General features: G+C 41.4%; 1 protein-coding gene across 1 annotated transcript in view; it reads left to right on the forward strand.

Moving 5' to 3' along the window:
• SKOR2 (SKI family transcriptional corepressor 2) overlaps positions 1–14,956 on the forward strand; it is a 36,422-nt gene extending 21,466 nt beyond the window's left edge. Inside the window, exons 6-7 of the mRNA XM_047086154.1 lie at positions 4,894–4,961; positions 14,894–14,956. Coding sequence (XP_046942110.1) covers positions 4,894–4,961; positions 14,894–14,956 — 131 coding nt within the window. The remainder of the gene's footprint in view (positions 1–4,893; positions 4,962–14,893) is intronic.
• Positions 14,957–15,795: the final 839 nt, after the last annotated feature.

A 15,795-nucleotide genomic window follows, 5' to 3' on the forward strand; every position in this document is an offset into this window, starting at 1 on the left:
GACGCGGGGCTCGAACTCACGGACCGCGAGATCATGACCTGAGCCGAAGTTGGACGCTTAACCGACTGAGCCACCCAGGCGCCCCAATCCTTTTTTTTTAAACAAAATGAAATATTCAGCACTCCATCTTTTACCCTCCCGTTTTTCACATAACATGAGCCTCTTTCCATTACTACAAGTAAATGTACTTTTTTTTTTAAACCTTTGCTTGAGTATAGTTGATACACAAAGTTACATTCATTTCAGATGTACACTCGTGATTCAACATGTCTGTATGTTATGCTATGCTCACCACAAGCATAGCTACCACCAGTCACCGCATGATGCCATTACAGTATCGTTGACTATATTCCCCATGCTGTACCTTTGTCCCCGTGACTTATTCATTCCATGAGTGGAAGCCTGTGCCTCCTACTCTCCTTCACCCATTTTGCCCATCCCCCACCCCTTCCCTTCCTGCCACCTTCAGTTTGTTCTCTGCACTTACGGGTCTGATTCTGCTCTTTGTTTGTTTGTCCATTCATTTGTTTTGTTTTTCAAGTTCCACATATGAGTGGAATCATGTGGCATTTGTCTTTCGTCGTCTGATTTTGTTCACTTAGCATAACACCCCCGAGGTCTATCCGTGTTGTCGCAAGTGACAAAAAAAATTAAAATTAAATTAAAAAGTAAAAAAAAAAAAAATGCTCATCATTTTTTTATGGCTGCGTAACATTCCATTTTGTGTATATATAGCACGTCTTCTTTATGGATTCGTCTATTGATGGGCACCTAGTTTGCTTTCATACATTGGCTATTATAAATAACGCTGCAGTAAATATGGAGGTACGTGTCTCTTTGAATTTGTGTTTTTGTTTCCTTTGGGCACATACCCAGTCGTGGAATTATTGGATCCTATGGTATTTCTATTTTTAATTTTTGGAGGAACCTCCACGCTGTTTTCCACCGTGGCCGCGCCAATTTGCGTTTCCATCAGCAGTGCACAAGGGTTCCTTTTTCTCCACGTCCTCGCCAACACTTGTTGTTCCTCGTGTTTTTGATGCTAGCCATTCTGACCGGAGTGAGGTGTAACCACATCTCATGGTGGTTTTGATATGCATTTCCCTCACGATGGGTGATACTGAGCATCTTTTCATGTGTTTGTTGGCCATCTGGATGGACAACCTAAAGGTCTCTTTAGATTCTCTGCCCACTTTTCATCAGATTCGTTTCTTTTGTTACGGAGTTGTATAAGTTCTTTATGTGTTTTGGATATCAACCCCTTATCGGATATGTCATTTGCAAATATTTTTCCCATCCAGCATGTGGCCTTTTTGTTTTGTGGATGATTTCCTTCACTGTACAAAAGCTTTTTATTTTGACGTCGTCCCAGTAGTTTATTTTTGCTTTAGTTTCCCTTGCCTGAGGAGACATATCTAGAAAAATGTTGCTATGACTGATGTCAAAGAAATTACTGCCTGTGTTCTTGTCCTTATGGTTTTGGGCCTCACATTTAGGTCTTTAATACGTTTTGAGTTTATAAATGTACTCCATGTTGGACGTTAAAGTTATCAAAGCTTTAGGTGATGGGTTTCGCCGTAGCTAAATCCGTACCCACATCTATGGCGATTCCCTCAGGATAAACTCTTGAAAGGCTTCCTGTGTTAAAGAATATGCACTTTTTCAAGCTCTTGATACGTAATGTCTATTTGCTCTCCAGAAAGGCTGTACTAAAAGGAACACCTTTTCTTTCAATCTCTGCTAACTTAAATGAAAAAAATAGTAGCTCATACTGTTTTCTTTCATTGCTCGGGATGGTGAACATTTTTCATGTCTGCTTTCCATTTGTAGGTTTTGTGAATGCCCATCATATTCTCTTCTCAGTATTCTTATTGATCTCCATGAACCCTTTATATACTAAAATATTCTTTGCCACATCACACATATTCTTTTATTTGTGTCAATTAGCTTTGGATGTTGACTGTGATCTTCTATGTTTTGAGGGTTCAATTTTTTTGTAGTTTATTGTCATACTGAAGTTTTAAATGTTTGTCTAATCAAATCTATCAATTTTTTCCTTTTTCAGTTTTTCTATCTTTGATATCCTTCCCCACCCAAGTTTTATAAAAATATTCACCATTTTTTCTGATACTTTAATGGCTTTTTTTTCCATTTTATCTTTTTTTAATGTTTATTTGTTTTTGAGAGAGAGAGACAGACAGACAGAACACAAGTGGGAGAGGGGCAGAGAGAGAGAGAGGGAGACACAGAATCCGAAGCAGGCTCTGAGCTCTCAGCCATCAGCACAGAGCCTGATGCAAGGCTTGAACCCATAAACTGTGAGATCATGACCTGAGCCGAAGTTGGATGCTGAACTGACTGAGCCACCCAGGTGCCCCTTTTTTCATTTTATCTTAAAGAATTGTATTAAGTGTACCCTCCTAGAGCAATGAGCATGAGTTAAGTAAGGACTAAGTATGACCATTCCACTCTGAGTTGTCCTTATCATCTTCTGGGATCCCAGGGAGGTACCCCGGTAAGGTTTGGTGGGTGATGGGGTGCAGGGGTTTCCTCTACCCTCTGTGCTGCAACCAACTAAGCCACCTGCTATTCCCCACTCCTCCTCCCTGTCTTTCTATAAAACACTGTTCTTTACATCTCTGCTCAAGCATTTCCTCCGCCTTTACTCCCCAAGAGGATAAGGGCTTCTCCCTTGCCCCTTGCATTGTGCCACATACACATTGTGCCCTATTACAATACCTTTCACATTAAATTGAGAGTAGGGAATGAGTCTTTTTAAAAAATATAAAAGGCAAAACTGTGGAGACAATAAAAGGTCAGTTGTTGCCAGGGGTAGGGTGGAGGAGAGGGATGAATAGGGAGAGCACAGAGGATTTTAGGACAGTGAAAATATTCTATATTTTCTCTGATATTATGCTGGTAGATATATGTCATTATATATTTGTCCAGATCCATAAAAGGTACAATACCAAAAGTGAACCCTAAGACAAACTACGGACTTTGGATGATGATGATGTGTCAGTGTGGGTCCATCCATTGTAACAAATGTCCCTCTCTGGTGAGGGTTGTTGATAATGAGGGAGGATATGCAGGTGTGGGGGCAGTGGGTAAATGGGAAGTCTCTGTACCTTCCCCTTAATTTTGTGGTGATCCTAAAACTGCTCTAAAAAAACCCCCAAGTATTAATTAATTGATGAATTAATTAACTAATTTTAAAAACATGCATGGGGCGCCTGGGTGGCTCAGTCAGTTAAGCGTCCGACTTCAGCTCAGGTCACGATCTCACGGTCCGTGAGTTCGAGCCCCGCGTCGGGCTCTGGGCCGATGTCTCAGAGCCTGGAGCCTGCTTCCGATTCTGTATCTCCCTCTCTCTCTGCCCCTCCCCCGTTCATGCTCTGTCTCTCTCTGTCTCAAAAATAAATAAACGTTAAAAAAAAAATTTAAAAACATGCATGGGATAGGGAAGGAATTCAAATAATATAGAAAAGTAGAAGTCAAAAAAATTAAAAGGACGGTGTTTTTAATTTCCAAGTCCCCAGAACCTCACAAGAGGTAAAGGATTCATCATCTTGTAAACGTTGGGAAGCCATCATAGAGTTTTCAGCAGAAGGAAAGGGGATTTGCAGAGGGGGGGACCGGAGGCCAAGTGGTCAGTTGGGAAGCTACCCAGGGAAGAGGTGTCTGTGTTGGGGAGGTGACAATGGCAAAGGGAAGCGAGGATGGCATCAGACCGTAAAGGACTCACACACCAGTGGCTGCAGAGGTGAAGGGAAGAGCAGAGGAAAAGATGTGACAAAGTTTCTGGTTTCCCCAAACTGTTACCCTGACTATCCACAACAGATTCAATAGGAAATCGTGTGACGTTCTCATTGAAGGCAGAAAATGCTAAAGTTAGCTGGGCCCACGCTTTTAAAAGGATCACATGGAGGGGCGCCTGGGTGGCTCAGCCAGTTGAGCATCTGACTTCGGCTCAGGGCATGATCTTGCGGATCGTGGGTTCAGCCCCGTGTTGGGCTCTGAGCGGTCAGTGTGGAGCCCAGGGCCTGCTTCGGATTCTGTGTCTCCCTCTCTCTTTGCCCCTCCCCTGCTCCTGCTCTGTGTGTCTCTCTCTCTCAAAAATAAACATTAAAAAATTAAAAAAAAATTGTTTTAATAAATGAAAAGATCACATGAAGACGTTGCAACATGATACATGTTGGAAAGTCGTTTCCTAATAAAAATGATCAATATGAAGACTGGCAAAGATACTTTGCATAACGGTATCTCTGAAAGCTCTTCCCCGATCCCTTTCTCGGATGGAGGCAAGGTCTGTAGAACTGCTCCTGGCCCACGGAGGACAAATAAGGCTGATGCAGGGTGAGAGAGTTTGCAGGTTGGCAGAGTCAGAGTATGTTTATCACTCTCTTGGGATTGAGGTGAGGCAGGCGTGGCTCATGGGCCTTTGTCTTAGCAGACAAGGGTCTGCCTTTCCTGTGACCCACCTAGATCTGAGGTTCACCCCCTCACTCACACTAGCCTCCTGTAGACAGTGGAAGCTGTCGATAATCTGTGACTGGCTTGAGTGCACAAAGCTGGAGAACATGACCGCACAGGCATTCTATTATATGCGAGGGATCATCTAGATGGGCCATGGGATACTGTGAACTATGAGACAGAGACCCTACCCCCTCAAAATTTTCTCTGTTCTCATTAGAGAGCCTTAAAAACATCCCTTCAAAAAGCCATGTGATATACTTAAAAAAAAAAAACAACAACACACACACAAGACTTTCTAAAAATACTGAAAAGGGAGAGGGGCTTCTCTGGCACCATCAGGAGCATTGTTCCTAAAATTACTAAAATAAGATTTTGCAACTTTAATTGATGTCTTTCTCTATTTCTCTCTCCTACCAGATAATTTCCAGGATCAGATGAAAAGGGAACTAGCCTACCGAGAAGAAATGGTGCAGCAATTACAAATCGTAAGATGATTTCTACTTAAAAATCAACCTGACTTGATGGGTTTGTTTGCAGACCACCCAGCGTGTAAGAAACTATTCACGTTTTTTTTCCGTGAAACCCTTTGGTCCACTTACCACTTACCTCTCAGCTGGTTTAGATGCTAATTACCAAAAGATTTACTTAGACACAGGATAAACAGATGTGTCAGTTCGTTTCCTCGAGATGTAACTACCTACCATGTGTTAATAGACAGATGTGTAAATTGTCTCTGTGGGTGAACCAGAGGTACCTGCACCGCCTCCCACTGTGCAAACTTGTGAGCACGGGGTGCTGGGATGCCCGAGAAGCTCCTGTCTTCTCTCTTCCTCTCCTTCCCTTACCCAGACCTAAGCCACACCCTTTGCTGCCAAGAGAACTTAGTATAAATACACTTAATCAATTAAAGTCACTTGAAGGGAAGTGTCTATTCATGTTTTCTGCCCATTTCTTCACTGGATTATTTGTTTTTCGGGTGTGGAGTTTGGTGAGTTCTTTATAGATTTTGGATACTAGCCCTTTGTCTGATATGTCATTTGCAACTATCTTTTCCCATTCCGTTGGTTGCCTTTTAGTTTTGTTAATTGTTTGCTTTGCAGCGTAGAAGCTTTTCATCTTCATGAGGTCCCAATAGTTCATTTTTGCTTTTAATTCCCTTGCCTTTGGAGATGTGTCAAGTAAGAAATTGCTGCGGCTGAGGTCAGAGAGGTTTTCGTGGATGGAACTGAAGAGTGTTATGCTAAGTGAAATAAGTAATACAGAGAAAGAAAGACAGATACCGTATGTTTTCACTCCTATGTGGATCCTGAGAAACTTAACAGAAGACCATGGGGGAGGGGAAGGAAAAAAAAAAGTTAGAGAGGGAGGGAGCCAAAGCATAAGAGACTCTTAAAAACTGAGAATAAACTGAAGGTTGATGGGGGAGTGGGAGGGAGGGGAGGGTGGGGATGGGCATTGAGGAGGGCACCTGTTGGGATGAGCACTGGGTGTTGTATGGAAACCAATTTGACAACAAATTTCATATTAAAAGAAAAAAGAAAAAAAAATAACAAAAAAAATAAAGTCACTTGAAGGGTGATTCAAAGAAATGATTATTTCCAAATGAAGTGTGTTATTCACCCTCTCCTAATCATACCAAAAAGTGGACACTCAGTTGTATTTATGTGGAAACAGGGAAGCAGGAAGGTGCCTGGTGAATAAACGTAGTGGGGTTTTTGGGGTTTTTTTCATTCTGAATTCACCACCCTTCATCCCCAAGCAGACAGATCTGGTATTAATCATTAGGGCTTTTAAAACAGTCTCTCATACTCTCTCATTTTCCTGAGTACAGTGGGGACGATAATTTCTGCTCCATATTTGTAAGATATTTTTTAATCACCTGGATGGAGACATACACTGATCCTTAGTGGTATTCCCAGCGTGACTATTATAATTAGGGTTGCTGGACGTTTTCTTTTTTTTTTTTTTTTTTTTAATGTTTATTTTTGAGACAGAGAGGGACAGAGCATGAATGGGGGAGGGTCAGAGAGAGGGAGACACAGAATCTGAAACAGGCTCCAGGCTCTGAGCTGTCAGCACAGAGCCTGACGCGGGGCTCGAACTCACGGACCGTGAGATCACAACGTGAGCCGAAGTCGGACGCTTAACCGACTGAGCTACCCAGGCGCCCTGGTTGCTGGACGTTTCCGAGCTGCTCCCTGTTACCTGTATTTTATTAAGCATGTATCTACGTATATCCACCTGTCTTGTCTAGACAGCCAGGTATCTAGCTCTCTGTCAGGATAACTCAAGGAAGATAAGTATTAATATTTTCCTTCTGCATCAGAGAAATCATGCTTGTGTTAATGGAGATTGCTTAGAGTTGTTTTTTATTTTTTATTTATTTATTTTTAATTTGTTTAATGTTTACTTATTTTCGAGAGAGAGAGAGACAGAGCACGAGCAGGGGAGGGGCAGAGAGAGAGGGAGACAGAATCTGAAACAGACTGTCAGCACAGAGCCTGATGCAGGGCTCGAACTCAAGAACTGTAAGATCATGACCTGAGCCCAAGTCAGACATTCAACCCACTGAGCCACCCAGGTGCCCCTCGGAGTCATTTTTAAAGCCACCTTGTAGTGCCTCCATTCTGGGGCTTTGTTAAAAGTGCTGTTTGTACTCTTAGACCATTCCCACTGGTCTTCATTGACCTCAACGGCCGGTTAACATTTCTCTGTTCTGAATGTCACCTCAATGTAAGATGCCTCTTAAACAGGACTTTTCTTCTGCTTTTGTTTTTGTTTGTGTTTGGTTTGTTTGCACTTAAAGTCATGGGAGGGGGGGAGTACAGAGGCTTTTTCTCAATTGATTGATTACTAAGCCCCCAAAGGGTTAAAAAAAATGTATCTACTATTCTTAGCTTTTGATACCTAGATAATAAGAGCTATTGATTACTTGCTGTGACTATTCTAATTGTTTTCTTTGTCCAAAAGAAGAATTTTTTTTAATATTTTATTTATTTATTTATTTATTTATTTATTTATTTTTTAATTTTTTTTTTTCAACGTTTATTTATTTTTGGGACAGAGAGAGACAGAGCATGAACGGGCGAGGGGCAGAGAGAGAGGGAGACACAGAATCAGAAACAGGCTCCAGGCTCTGAGCCATCAGCCCAGAGCCCGACGCAGGGCTCGAACTCACGGGCCGCGAGATCGTGACCTGGCTGAAGTCGGACGCTCAACCGACTGCGCCACCCAGGCGCCCCTAATATTTTATTTTTAAGTAATCTCTATACCCAATGTGGGACTCAAACTCCCAACCCCAAGATCAAGAATCTGACACTCGACCAACCAAATCAGCCAGGCACCCCTATATAAAGGAAGAATTTAAATAAATAATTGGTGACAGAAAGATATAAAATTTTCAGACCTTACTGATTCTACATATTACTTTCTGACTCTTAAAAACTGCCACGCAGGGGCGCCTGGGTGGCGCAGTCGGTTAAGCGTCCGACTTCAGCCAGGTCACGATCTCACGGTCCGTGAGTTCGAGCCCCGCGTCAGGCTCTGGGCTGATGGCTTAGAGCCTGGAGCCTGTTTCCGAGTCTGTGTCTCCCTCTCTCTCTGCCCCTCCCCCGTTCATGCTCTGTCTCTCGCTGTCCCAAAAATAAATAAACTTTGAAAAAAAAAAAAAAACTGCCACGCATACAACCAAAAATTTGTGATTTTAGAGTGGTTGCGTATAGCAATATGGGCTTTAGAAGAGGGAGTAGGTATTTATTTCAGTGCCCCTATTTAAGGTCAGTTGTATAGCTTGAATGTCTTAATTTTCTTTGACATTAGGTTTCCTTAGTAAAAGAGGAAATGATACTGCGTCCATGTAGTAAACAGTATTGATAGCAGAAAAAATGTCTCATGTCTTTTGAGATATTTGGTGCATGCAAGGGATAAACTGGTATTACTAAGCGTTTTTATTACACTATATTGCAAAATATTTTATCATCATATATTCATTTATGTAGACAAGTGTTATTAATTCAGATTTCTCTAGATAGTAAATTATTCCTGGTCACAAATTAAATTCCTTGGGAGAAGCTAGACATTTTTCCCCCCAGCCCTGTAGGTACCGTATAATTTCTGAAATCCGCAAAACCACATCCAGGCTGACAACATGAAACAGGTGAAATAGACGTGATTTGTCCCTCCCACTTCTTCTCTTGGGTCCCCTGCCTTAATATGGGGAGGGTCTTCATGCAGCCTCCAGTACCTATCATCCGATGGCTATCATAAACATTTGCTGAATGAATCACCACCCAGGGATGACCCCTGACTCAACTCTGATACTCCCATAGAGTGGTCCTCTTAATTCTTTTCCAAATTTCCCTGGCTCGTTCCTGATTTCCTCGAACTGTCTTTTGTGCTAAGAAACTACTACTAAAACGACTAAAGAAAGCCATAGTGGTGAATTATGAGGTGTTCCCCTATTACTGCACTGTCCCTGTGACTAACAGACACAGGCTGGCAGGTCTGCAAACTTCAAATCAAGACTACTCCCATATAGTCCATTAAGTGTCAGCTCCTCATCCAAAGGAATTCGGAAGCTCCAACCTGTGCCCTGATAGGAATATAGTAAGTAAGACACAGGTGCCTAATAAACATGAAATGCCCACGCAAGTTATCAAATGCTCTGCCAGTATGAGTAATAAATTTCATAGCATGCCTCTTCTCAAAGCAGTACCTCTAATAGTGGGACTATTCAAGTCCTGATGCCTAGATATATTTTTGTGCAAGAAGGACCTGGGTTCACATTATACCATCTGCTTTGGAATTGAGGCAGCAGACTCCAGTTCACCTGAACAGAAATTTATCAAATCCCTTATTCAGCTTGTTTTATTTGCTAAAGTACTGGTGGGGGGGTTAATGTCCTGAGAGACTTCGATCTAAAGATTTTCAAGAAGTTGCTAGATATCATAATTATTGACTTTCTCAGTAGTTTTAGTTGAATGATCTAATTCATCAGTAAATATGGTTACATGCTTTGCTTCCTGAGAATAGAGCATTTCACTCAAAATTATTATTTTACATTTAAACTATTTTATATTTAAAGCTTACAGAGTATATATGACAGAATAGTCATTTGCCTGCAGAATAGGCTTTTTTTTTTCCTTTAGATGACATAAAAACCCATCCTATCCTGCAATCATGGAGAATTCAAATATATTAAAACCATCATATTTTGTAACAATTCCCATAGACCCACAGTGCATTTATTCTATGCTGTTACGCAGTGTTCTTATTCAAAAGATTTTATCGAAAGCATCTTGGGTATCATTGCTGTAGAAAGAAAACTTATGAATTTCTTTGGCTCCTGCATTTTCAGATTCTCTGCTGACTGCGATTTCTGCACCGTTGCTTCCTTTTTCAGTTTGTTAAATGCAAAGGTGTAATGACTACGGAGTCAAATAATTGACTCTCTTTGTACACTTATAAATGAATGTGCGTTTATCTCAATGTGAGATTTAAAGCCTACGCAGTTTGTTTAACATTTATACATGGGCAACACGCTAATTTTTTTTTAATTGCTTAAAATTAGAGTCTATAAGTACTTCACACAGTTTGCAGTAAAGTCTTCCACGCCTGCCCTGGGTTTTCAAATGTTTAAAGTGTTTTACTTACTAAGCCAGAGTTAGCTGTACAAGCAAAGAAATAGATTCTTCTCACTATGAACCAAATACAAAAGTTCTAAAACTTAACAAGCTCATGAAAATCTTAGTTTGTATTATAGCACAAAGGAAAAAAAATCTCATTCACAAATGGATTGTGACTCAAGGAAAAGTTGGTTCAATTTTGAAAACAAAACCCATCGTGCTGTACAGTTAAGAAGAAGATGAAAGGGGCGCCTGGGTGGCGCAGTCGGTTAAGCGTCCGACTTCAGCCAGGTCACGATCTCGCGGTCCGTGAGTTCGAGCCCCCCGTCAGGCTCTGGGCTGATGGCTCGGAGCCTGGAGCCTGTTTCCGATTCTGTGTCTCCCTCTCTCTCTGCCCCTCCCCCGTTCATGCTCTGTCTCTCTCTGTCCCCAAAAAAATAAATAAAAACGTTGGAAAAAAAAATTAAAAAAAAAAAAAAAGAAGAAGATGAAAAAGCTAAGACAATGTTGTATCTCAATTATATCTCAATCTTTAAAAATTAAAAAAAGAAGCTGAAGGTGTTTTACTCAGTGTATCACCTTTTGATTAAGGTTTTTCAAGGACTGGAATATAATATAATTTACACATCATGACGCCTTGGTAACTTTTTTTTCATTGATAATTTGGCAACAATTTTCTTTCAAGCCAGTGCATCTGTATAGAAGTTACTACTACTGTAGGTTTGTTGAAGACGTACTCTTCTTTAGTCAGAGTTCTTGAAGGACCTTGTGCAGCTGCAGAAGAGAGCCTGTGATAAACGGCTAGATCCAGATTCACATCCTTTGAACTTGCTAGATTGCTACCAAGAGGCGTGTAGATGGAGAAAATGTGCTAGTCTCGAAGTGCCCTCTGCTGTTTTATCCAGAATGCTGCACTCACACACAGCAGGGGAAACTTGGTCTCAAAGTTCTTCATTAAAAGCCTCAATTAAAATAATGCTCAATCGATAGATTTAGTACTAATGTTTCATTCACTGTGGACTTGTAAAAAAGCAGTTTACAACTTCCTGTTGCTGGGAGCACAGAGCTTCCTTGCAGGGAAAGGAGCGAGGTCTTGACTGCTGCTGGAGGGGCCCTCCCTCCTTGGCAAGGGCACAGCTCTTCAGTGATACAGTCTTTCCTTGGAGGTTGTCCAGGATTCATTAGGATGGGAACTTGTCCAGACTTCTAACGTCTCAACCCAGAGAGTTTTTAAAAATATGTCCTATGTATTTTTTTTTTAAGGTAGGTTGTACAGTTACTGTTTGGCACTATATTCATAGGAAAAGATCCCTAGGCCACTAGAGGATTTTGGTTTTGTGGCTAAATATGCAAGAAAAGGAGGTCCCTGCAAGTCAGAGGACTGGATGCTGCCTTAACATTCCCCAGCAGCAGACCAGACTTTGACTACAGTGGGTCCTTTCCCCATTACTGATCGATTGCCATGCATCCTGACCAGGCAATCACTTGTTCCTTGGTTATGTGGCCTTCTCCTCATTCTCCTTTTGACATGTTAACCCACCTGAATGTCTGAGCTCAGGCTAATTCTTTCTTGGCACAAACTAGGAAGTTATCTTTCTTGGTAAGACCCCAGACTTTTGATAGACTCGTGCCCACTAGGTGACTAATTTAGAACTTATTATATAGCTTTGAGAGATTTTTTTTTTCCATGAAAATCTTGGTGATTTCTAAACTGGTCAAAATGGATGGCCCGCCTGGATGGCTCAATTAGTTAAGCACTGACTTCGGTCATGATCTCACAGTTCACGAGTTCCAAGCCCCGCGTCAGGGCTCTGTGCTGACAACTCAGGGCCTGGAGTCTGCTTCAGATTCTGCGTCTCCCTCTCTCTCTGTCCCACCCCTACTTGTCCTCTCTCTCTCTCTCTCTCTCTCTCTCAAAAATCAATAAACATTAAAATAGTAAGCTGGTCAAAATGGAAAGAAAGTTTTTGTAAGTTCCAGAACAGGAAACGTAATGGAATAATTAGCTCAAATGGAGCCTTCAGGAGCGTGAGCTCCCAAATTGGGGAGTGTTTGCAGAGGTCTCTGTGAATCAAGTATTGCATTTCATGGAATCCAAAGCACTGTCAGTTGTAAGAGACACCATTACTTGATGTATCACGAGAAAAGAAACTTTCAACTATTATTCCAAGATACCATCAATTATAAGACACCTAATTTCAGAGACATTAAAACGTGAGGGGGGAAAAGTACATTTTAGAATTGATGAAACAGGGTAATTCCCACGAACAGTTGGGCCACATGGCAGTATATTCTTTGTCGTTCATGACTTAGGACCTACCATTAAAAATACATGATTTTCAGCTCACAACCTCATGCACTTTTTGCCTTTGTTTTTGTTTGGCTTTTATGTCACTTGGTTTTAAGGACATAAATGCAACAATGTTTGAGTGTGGGTAATTCTTCAAACGGATTTAAATTCCAGTCTGTAGATTTGGGAATCAAATGTGCATATATGGAAACATCCTTTTTTTCCTAAGCTTTTTTTTTTTCCCCTCAGCGTCCCACCTTAATGAAATGCTACATTGTTTCTGGGGCAAAAGGAAGGAAGGAAAAAGGCATTCTGACTTAGATATGAAAGCAGTGTCCTTCCCACAGTTTTCTTAGGGTTAGGATGAGTAGTTTATCGGCTTTGATGAGGCGGTGGGCCCCTGGCAATGTTAACTTGCAGTAGGGCCTGGGATGGAACAGGACGGGTCACTTTCTCAGTCACTGTGGTACCGGAGTCTTGATGTCGAGGACTGTCTCTAAATGTGAGCGTGACACAAGCACATTGTATTAGGTAATTCCTCTTGCCCTGAGGTTTACATCATTTCTACTTGTTATCCTAACTAATAGAATTCCATTCAAGGTTCCGTTATATCATGCACAGAAAGAGAGAGGCAATCCCTGTGTTTGGCATGTCGCAGCAAACGCTGTGATGGGAAACGTGCATCTCTGTTGAGAGCAGATGTAGCATGATGTCCAGTGAGAAGAAGAGGTAACTAGAGTAGGACCCTATGTGACTGCTCTTGTCGTCATCCGGCTCATCGCAGCTCATGTCCTCAAATATGAGGTTGGTACTCAAATATGAAGGCCATAAGGGCACTTCATTCATGCTGTCTGTGCTCTTGATCAGGTATGTGGCTATCGGAATCATCCATGTTGTGCCTGTGTATCAAAAGAGTGAGATGGTTATGTTAGTCCTCTCTCTTTTTTGCCATTAAAAAGGCTATTCAGGGGCGCCTGGGTGGCTCAGTCGGTTAAGCCTCCGACTTCAGCTCAGGTCACGATCTCGCGGTCCGTGAGTTCGAGCCCCGCGTCGGGCTCTGGGCTGATGGCTCGGAGCCTGGAGCCTGCTTCCGATTCTGTGTCTCCCTCTCTCTCTGCCCCTCCCCCGTTCATGCTCTGTCTCTCTCTGTCCCAAAAATAAATAAACGTTGAAAAAAAAATTTAAAAAAAAAGGCTATTTAGCTGACTAGTTATTATGGTATAGTGGTCCCAATATGATTGGGACCATATTAGTCACTCACAGATTCATAGTCTCTTCCCACTAGAAAAGGCTTATATTTGTGGATGGGGGATCAGGAGAACAAAACACAGATATGCCGGAAACATGGAGAGCGTATGTACCAGTATTCAAAAACATTGCTGAATCGGATGAAAATAGTTTTATTTCCCTCACTGCTTTCACATCACAGCCATATTTCATGTTATATTCTAGAAAGCTGAATATGTGTTTCTTTAAATGCATGATAGATGCAAATCTCTAGAGTCCTGAGTCTTATAATGATGAAGGTAAGTGACATAATGATAGACTACCTTAACTGGGGTTAATGGAAAGGTAAATCTAAATAAGACATGCAGTCCAATTTTAGCCATTCAGATTTTCTAATGAAAAGTAATGTATCAAATGGGATAGGCTTTCATTTGAAGTCCCAGTACTGAAAAGTACTTTTCAAGTTTATCCAGGTAGTATTCTCAAGGGTTGTATTTTCCACTCAGTGCAATTATTTCTGATGCTTCTTAGTAGTTATTGGGAAATTACCCAGAGTAATAATTTGTGTTTAGTTAGTTCATCTTATTTTTGTGATTTATAATAATAGCATAGTCGGTCACTGTAATTAAATGAAAGATGGCATTGAACTAGTTTGTAATCACATCCTTGTCTCTTTACTTTGGACATACGTTATAACATCATAACTTAGTTTTCATACCTAAATAAAAAAATAACAGTACCATATTATTAAATGAAAACTAAAAAAAAAACTTCTTAAGGTGAAATGTCATATACTGACCTCAGAGACTAGCTCTAGCAAGAGTCTACTGTGATCACTGGTTGTCCTTGATATGCTTTTTAACAGGCCTTAGGAATTGCTATATCCCAGAAGCTCCATGCTATTGCCGATTGGATGGAGACCTTTTCTCCTTAGGGAGGGATTTACTGGCATTCAAATTTCTAGGCATGATGAAAGGTCTCCACTATGCACCTATCTTCGAACTTAGTTTCTCTGGAGACACATGGGTGGCTCAGTAGGTTCAGCGTCCAACTTCAGTTCAGGTCATGATCTCACAGTTTGAGAGTGTGAGCCCCACATGGGACTCTGTGCTGACACCTCGGAGCCCGGAGCCTGCTTCAGATTCTGTGTTTCCATCTCTCTCTCTCTGCCCCTTCCCCACTCATGCTCTTTCTCTTTCTCGAGAATAAACATTAAAAAAAAATTTTTTTTTTAATTGAGCTCATCTGGACAGCTTTGCCTGTTTTTATCTTACAGATCCCCTATGCAGCAAGCTTGATCAGGAAAGAAAAGCTTGGTGCCCATCTCAGCAAAAGCTAAAAGGTAAGCTTACCAGAAGAAAGAGATTTTCCTCAATTCTGAATTATTACTCAGCTGTGTTCTTTATTGATGTTTTCGACATAGCCCAAGGGATTAGTAAACTTGCATCCTGCGTTTCAGCCAATATACTGATGAACTTCGTTATGCCCGGGCATGGGACTTCCTAAGCCAGTGGCTATGTACATTTTGTAGATTCCCTGGAAAATTCCTAAAAGTAACAAAAGTCTGTATCAGTCTGCAGAAGCGATCTTTGTTCTGTTTTGAGGTGTTCTGCTCTCTGCAGTTCTCCCTAACAGCCTGAGTATTGCCCCTCTGCAGGAAAGTGGAGTGTCCTCAATCATGCTTACTGTGTCTCATCTTCTCTGCCTCTCCTTTGCTTGTAAAAGCCTTCCCGAAATCTGGCTTTCGGTGAGCTACTGACAGACGGTGATGTGAACAATTGCAGGCAACACAGACCTTGGAGAACGTCTTCTGTAGGAAGAGTCATTCATTCCTTCCCTAAACCAATCACTGTTTCTCTAGAGTCGAAGCCAAGTTCGAGGTCACATCCCTGGCAACAATTTGAAAAACAAATATTCCAGGCTTCTCAGGAAGACAGTAAAAATTCATTGACTGTATTCAGAACATACCTAAACATTTCAAAAGCAACTTTTTGCTTATGCAGAAGACATATATAATTGTTAGAATTGAAGGGATGTCAAAACTAAGGCTTGCTGTTTCTGTGACAATACATTAGGATGACCTAACAACTGGAATTGCTAAATCAGGGAAAAACTCAGATGTCAGAGGGAGCATTTGTAAGTGCTCATGGCCAACTAGGATTGTGGTCATTTATCAGT

The sequence above is a fragment of the Lynx rufus genome, unplaced genomic scaffold, assembly GCF_022079265.1.
Source record: "Lynx rufus isolate CCGP_SWC_20201006 ecotype Redwood Valley unplaced genomic scaffold, mLynRuf1.p SCAF_20, whole genome shotgun sequence".
In the NCBI taxonomy this organism is placed as follows: Eukaryota; Metazoa; Chordata; class Mammalia; order Carnivora; family Felidae; genus Lynx; species Lynx rufus.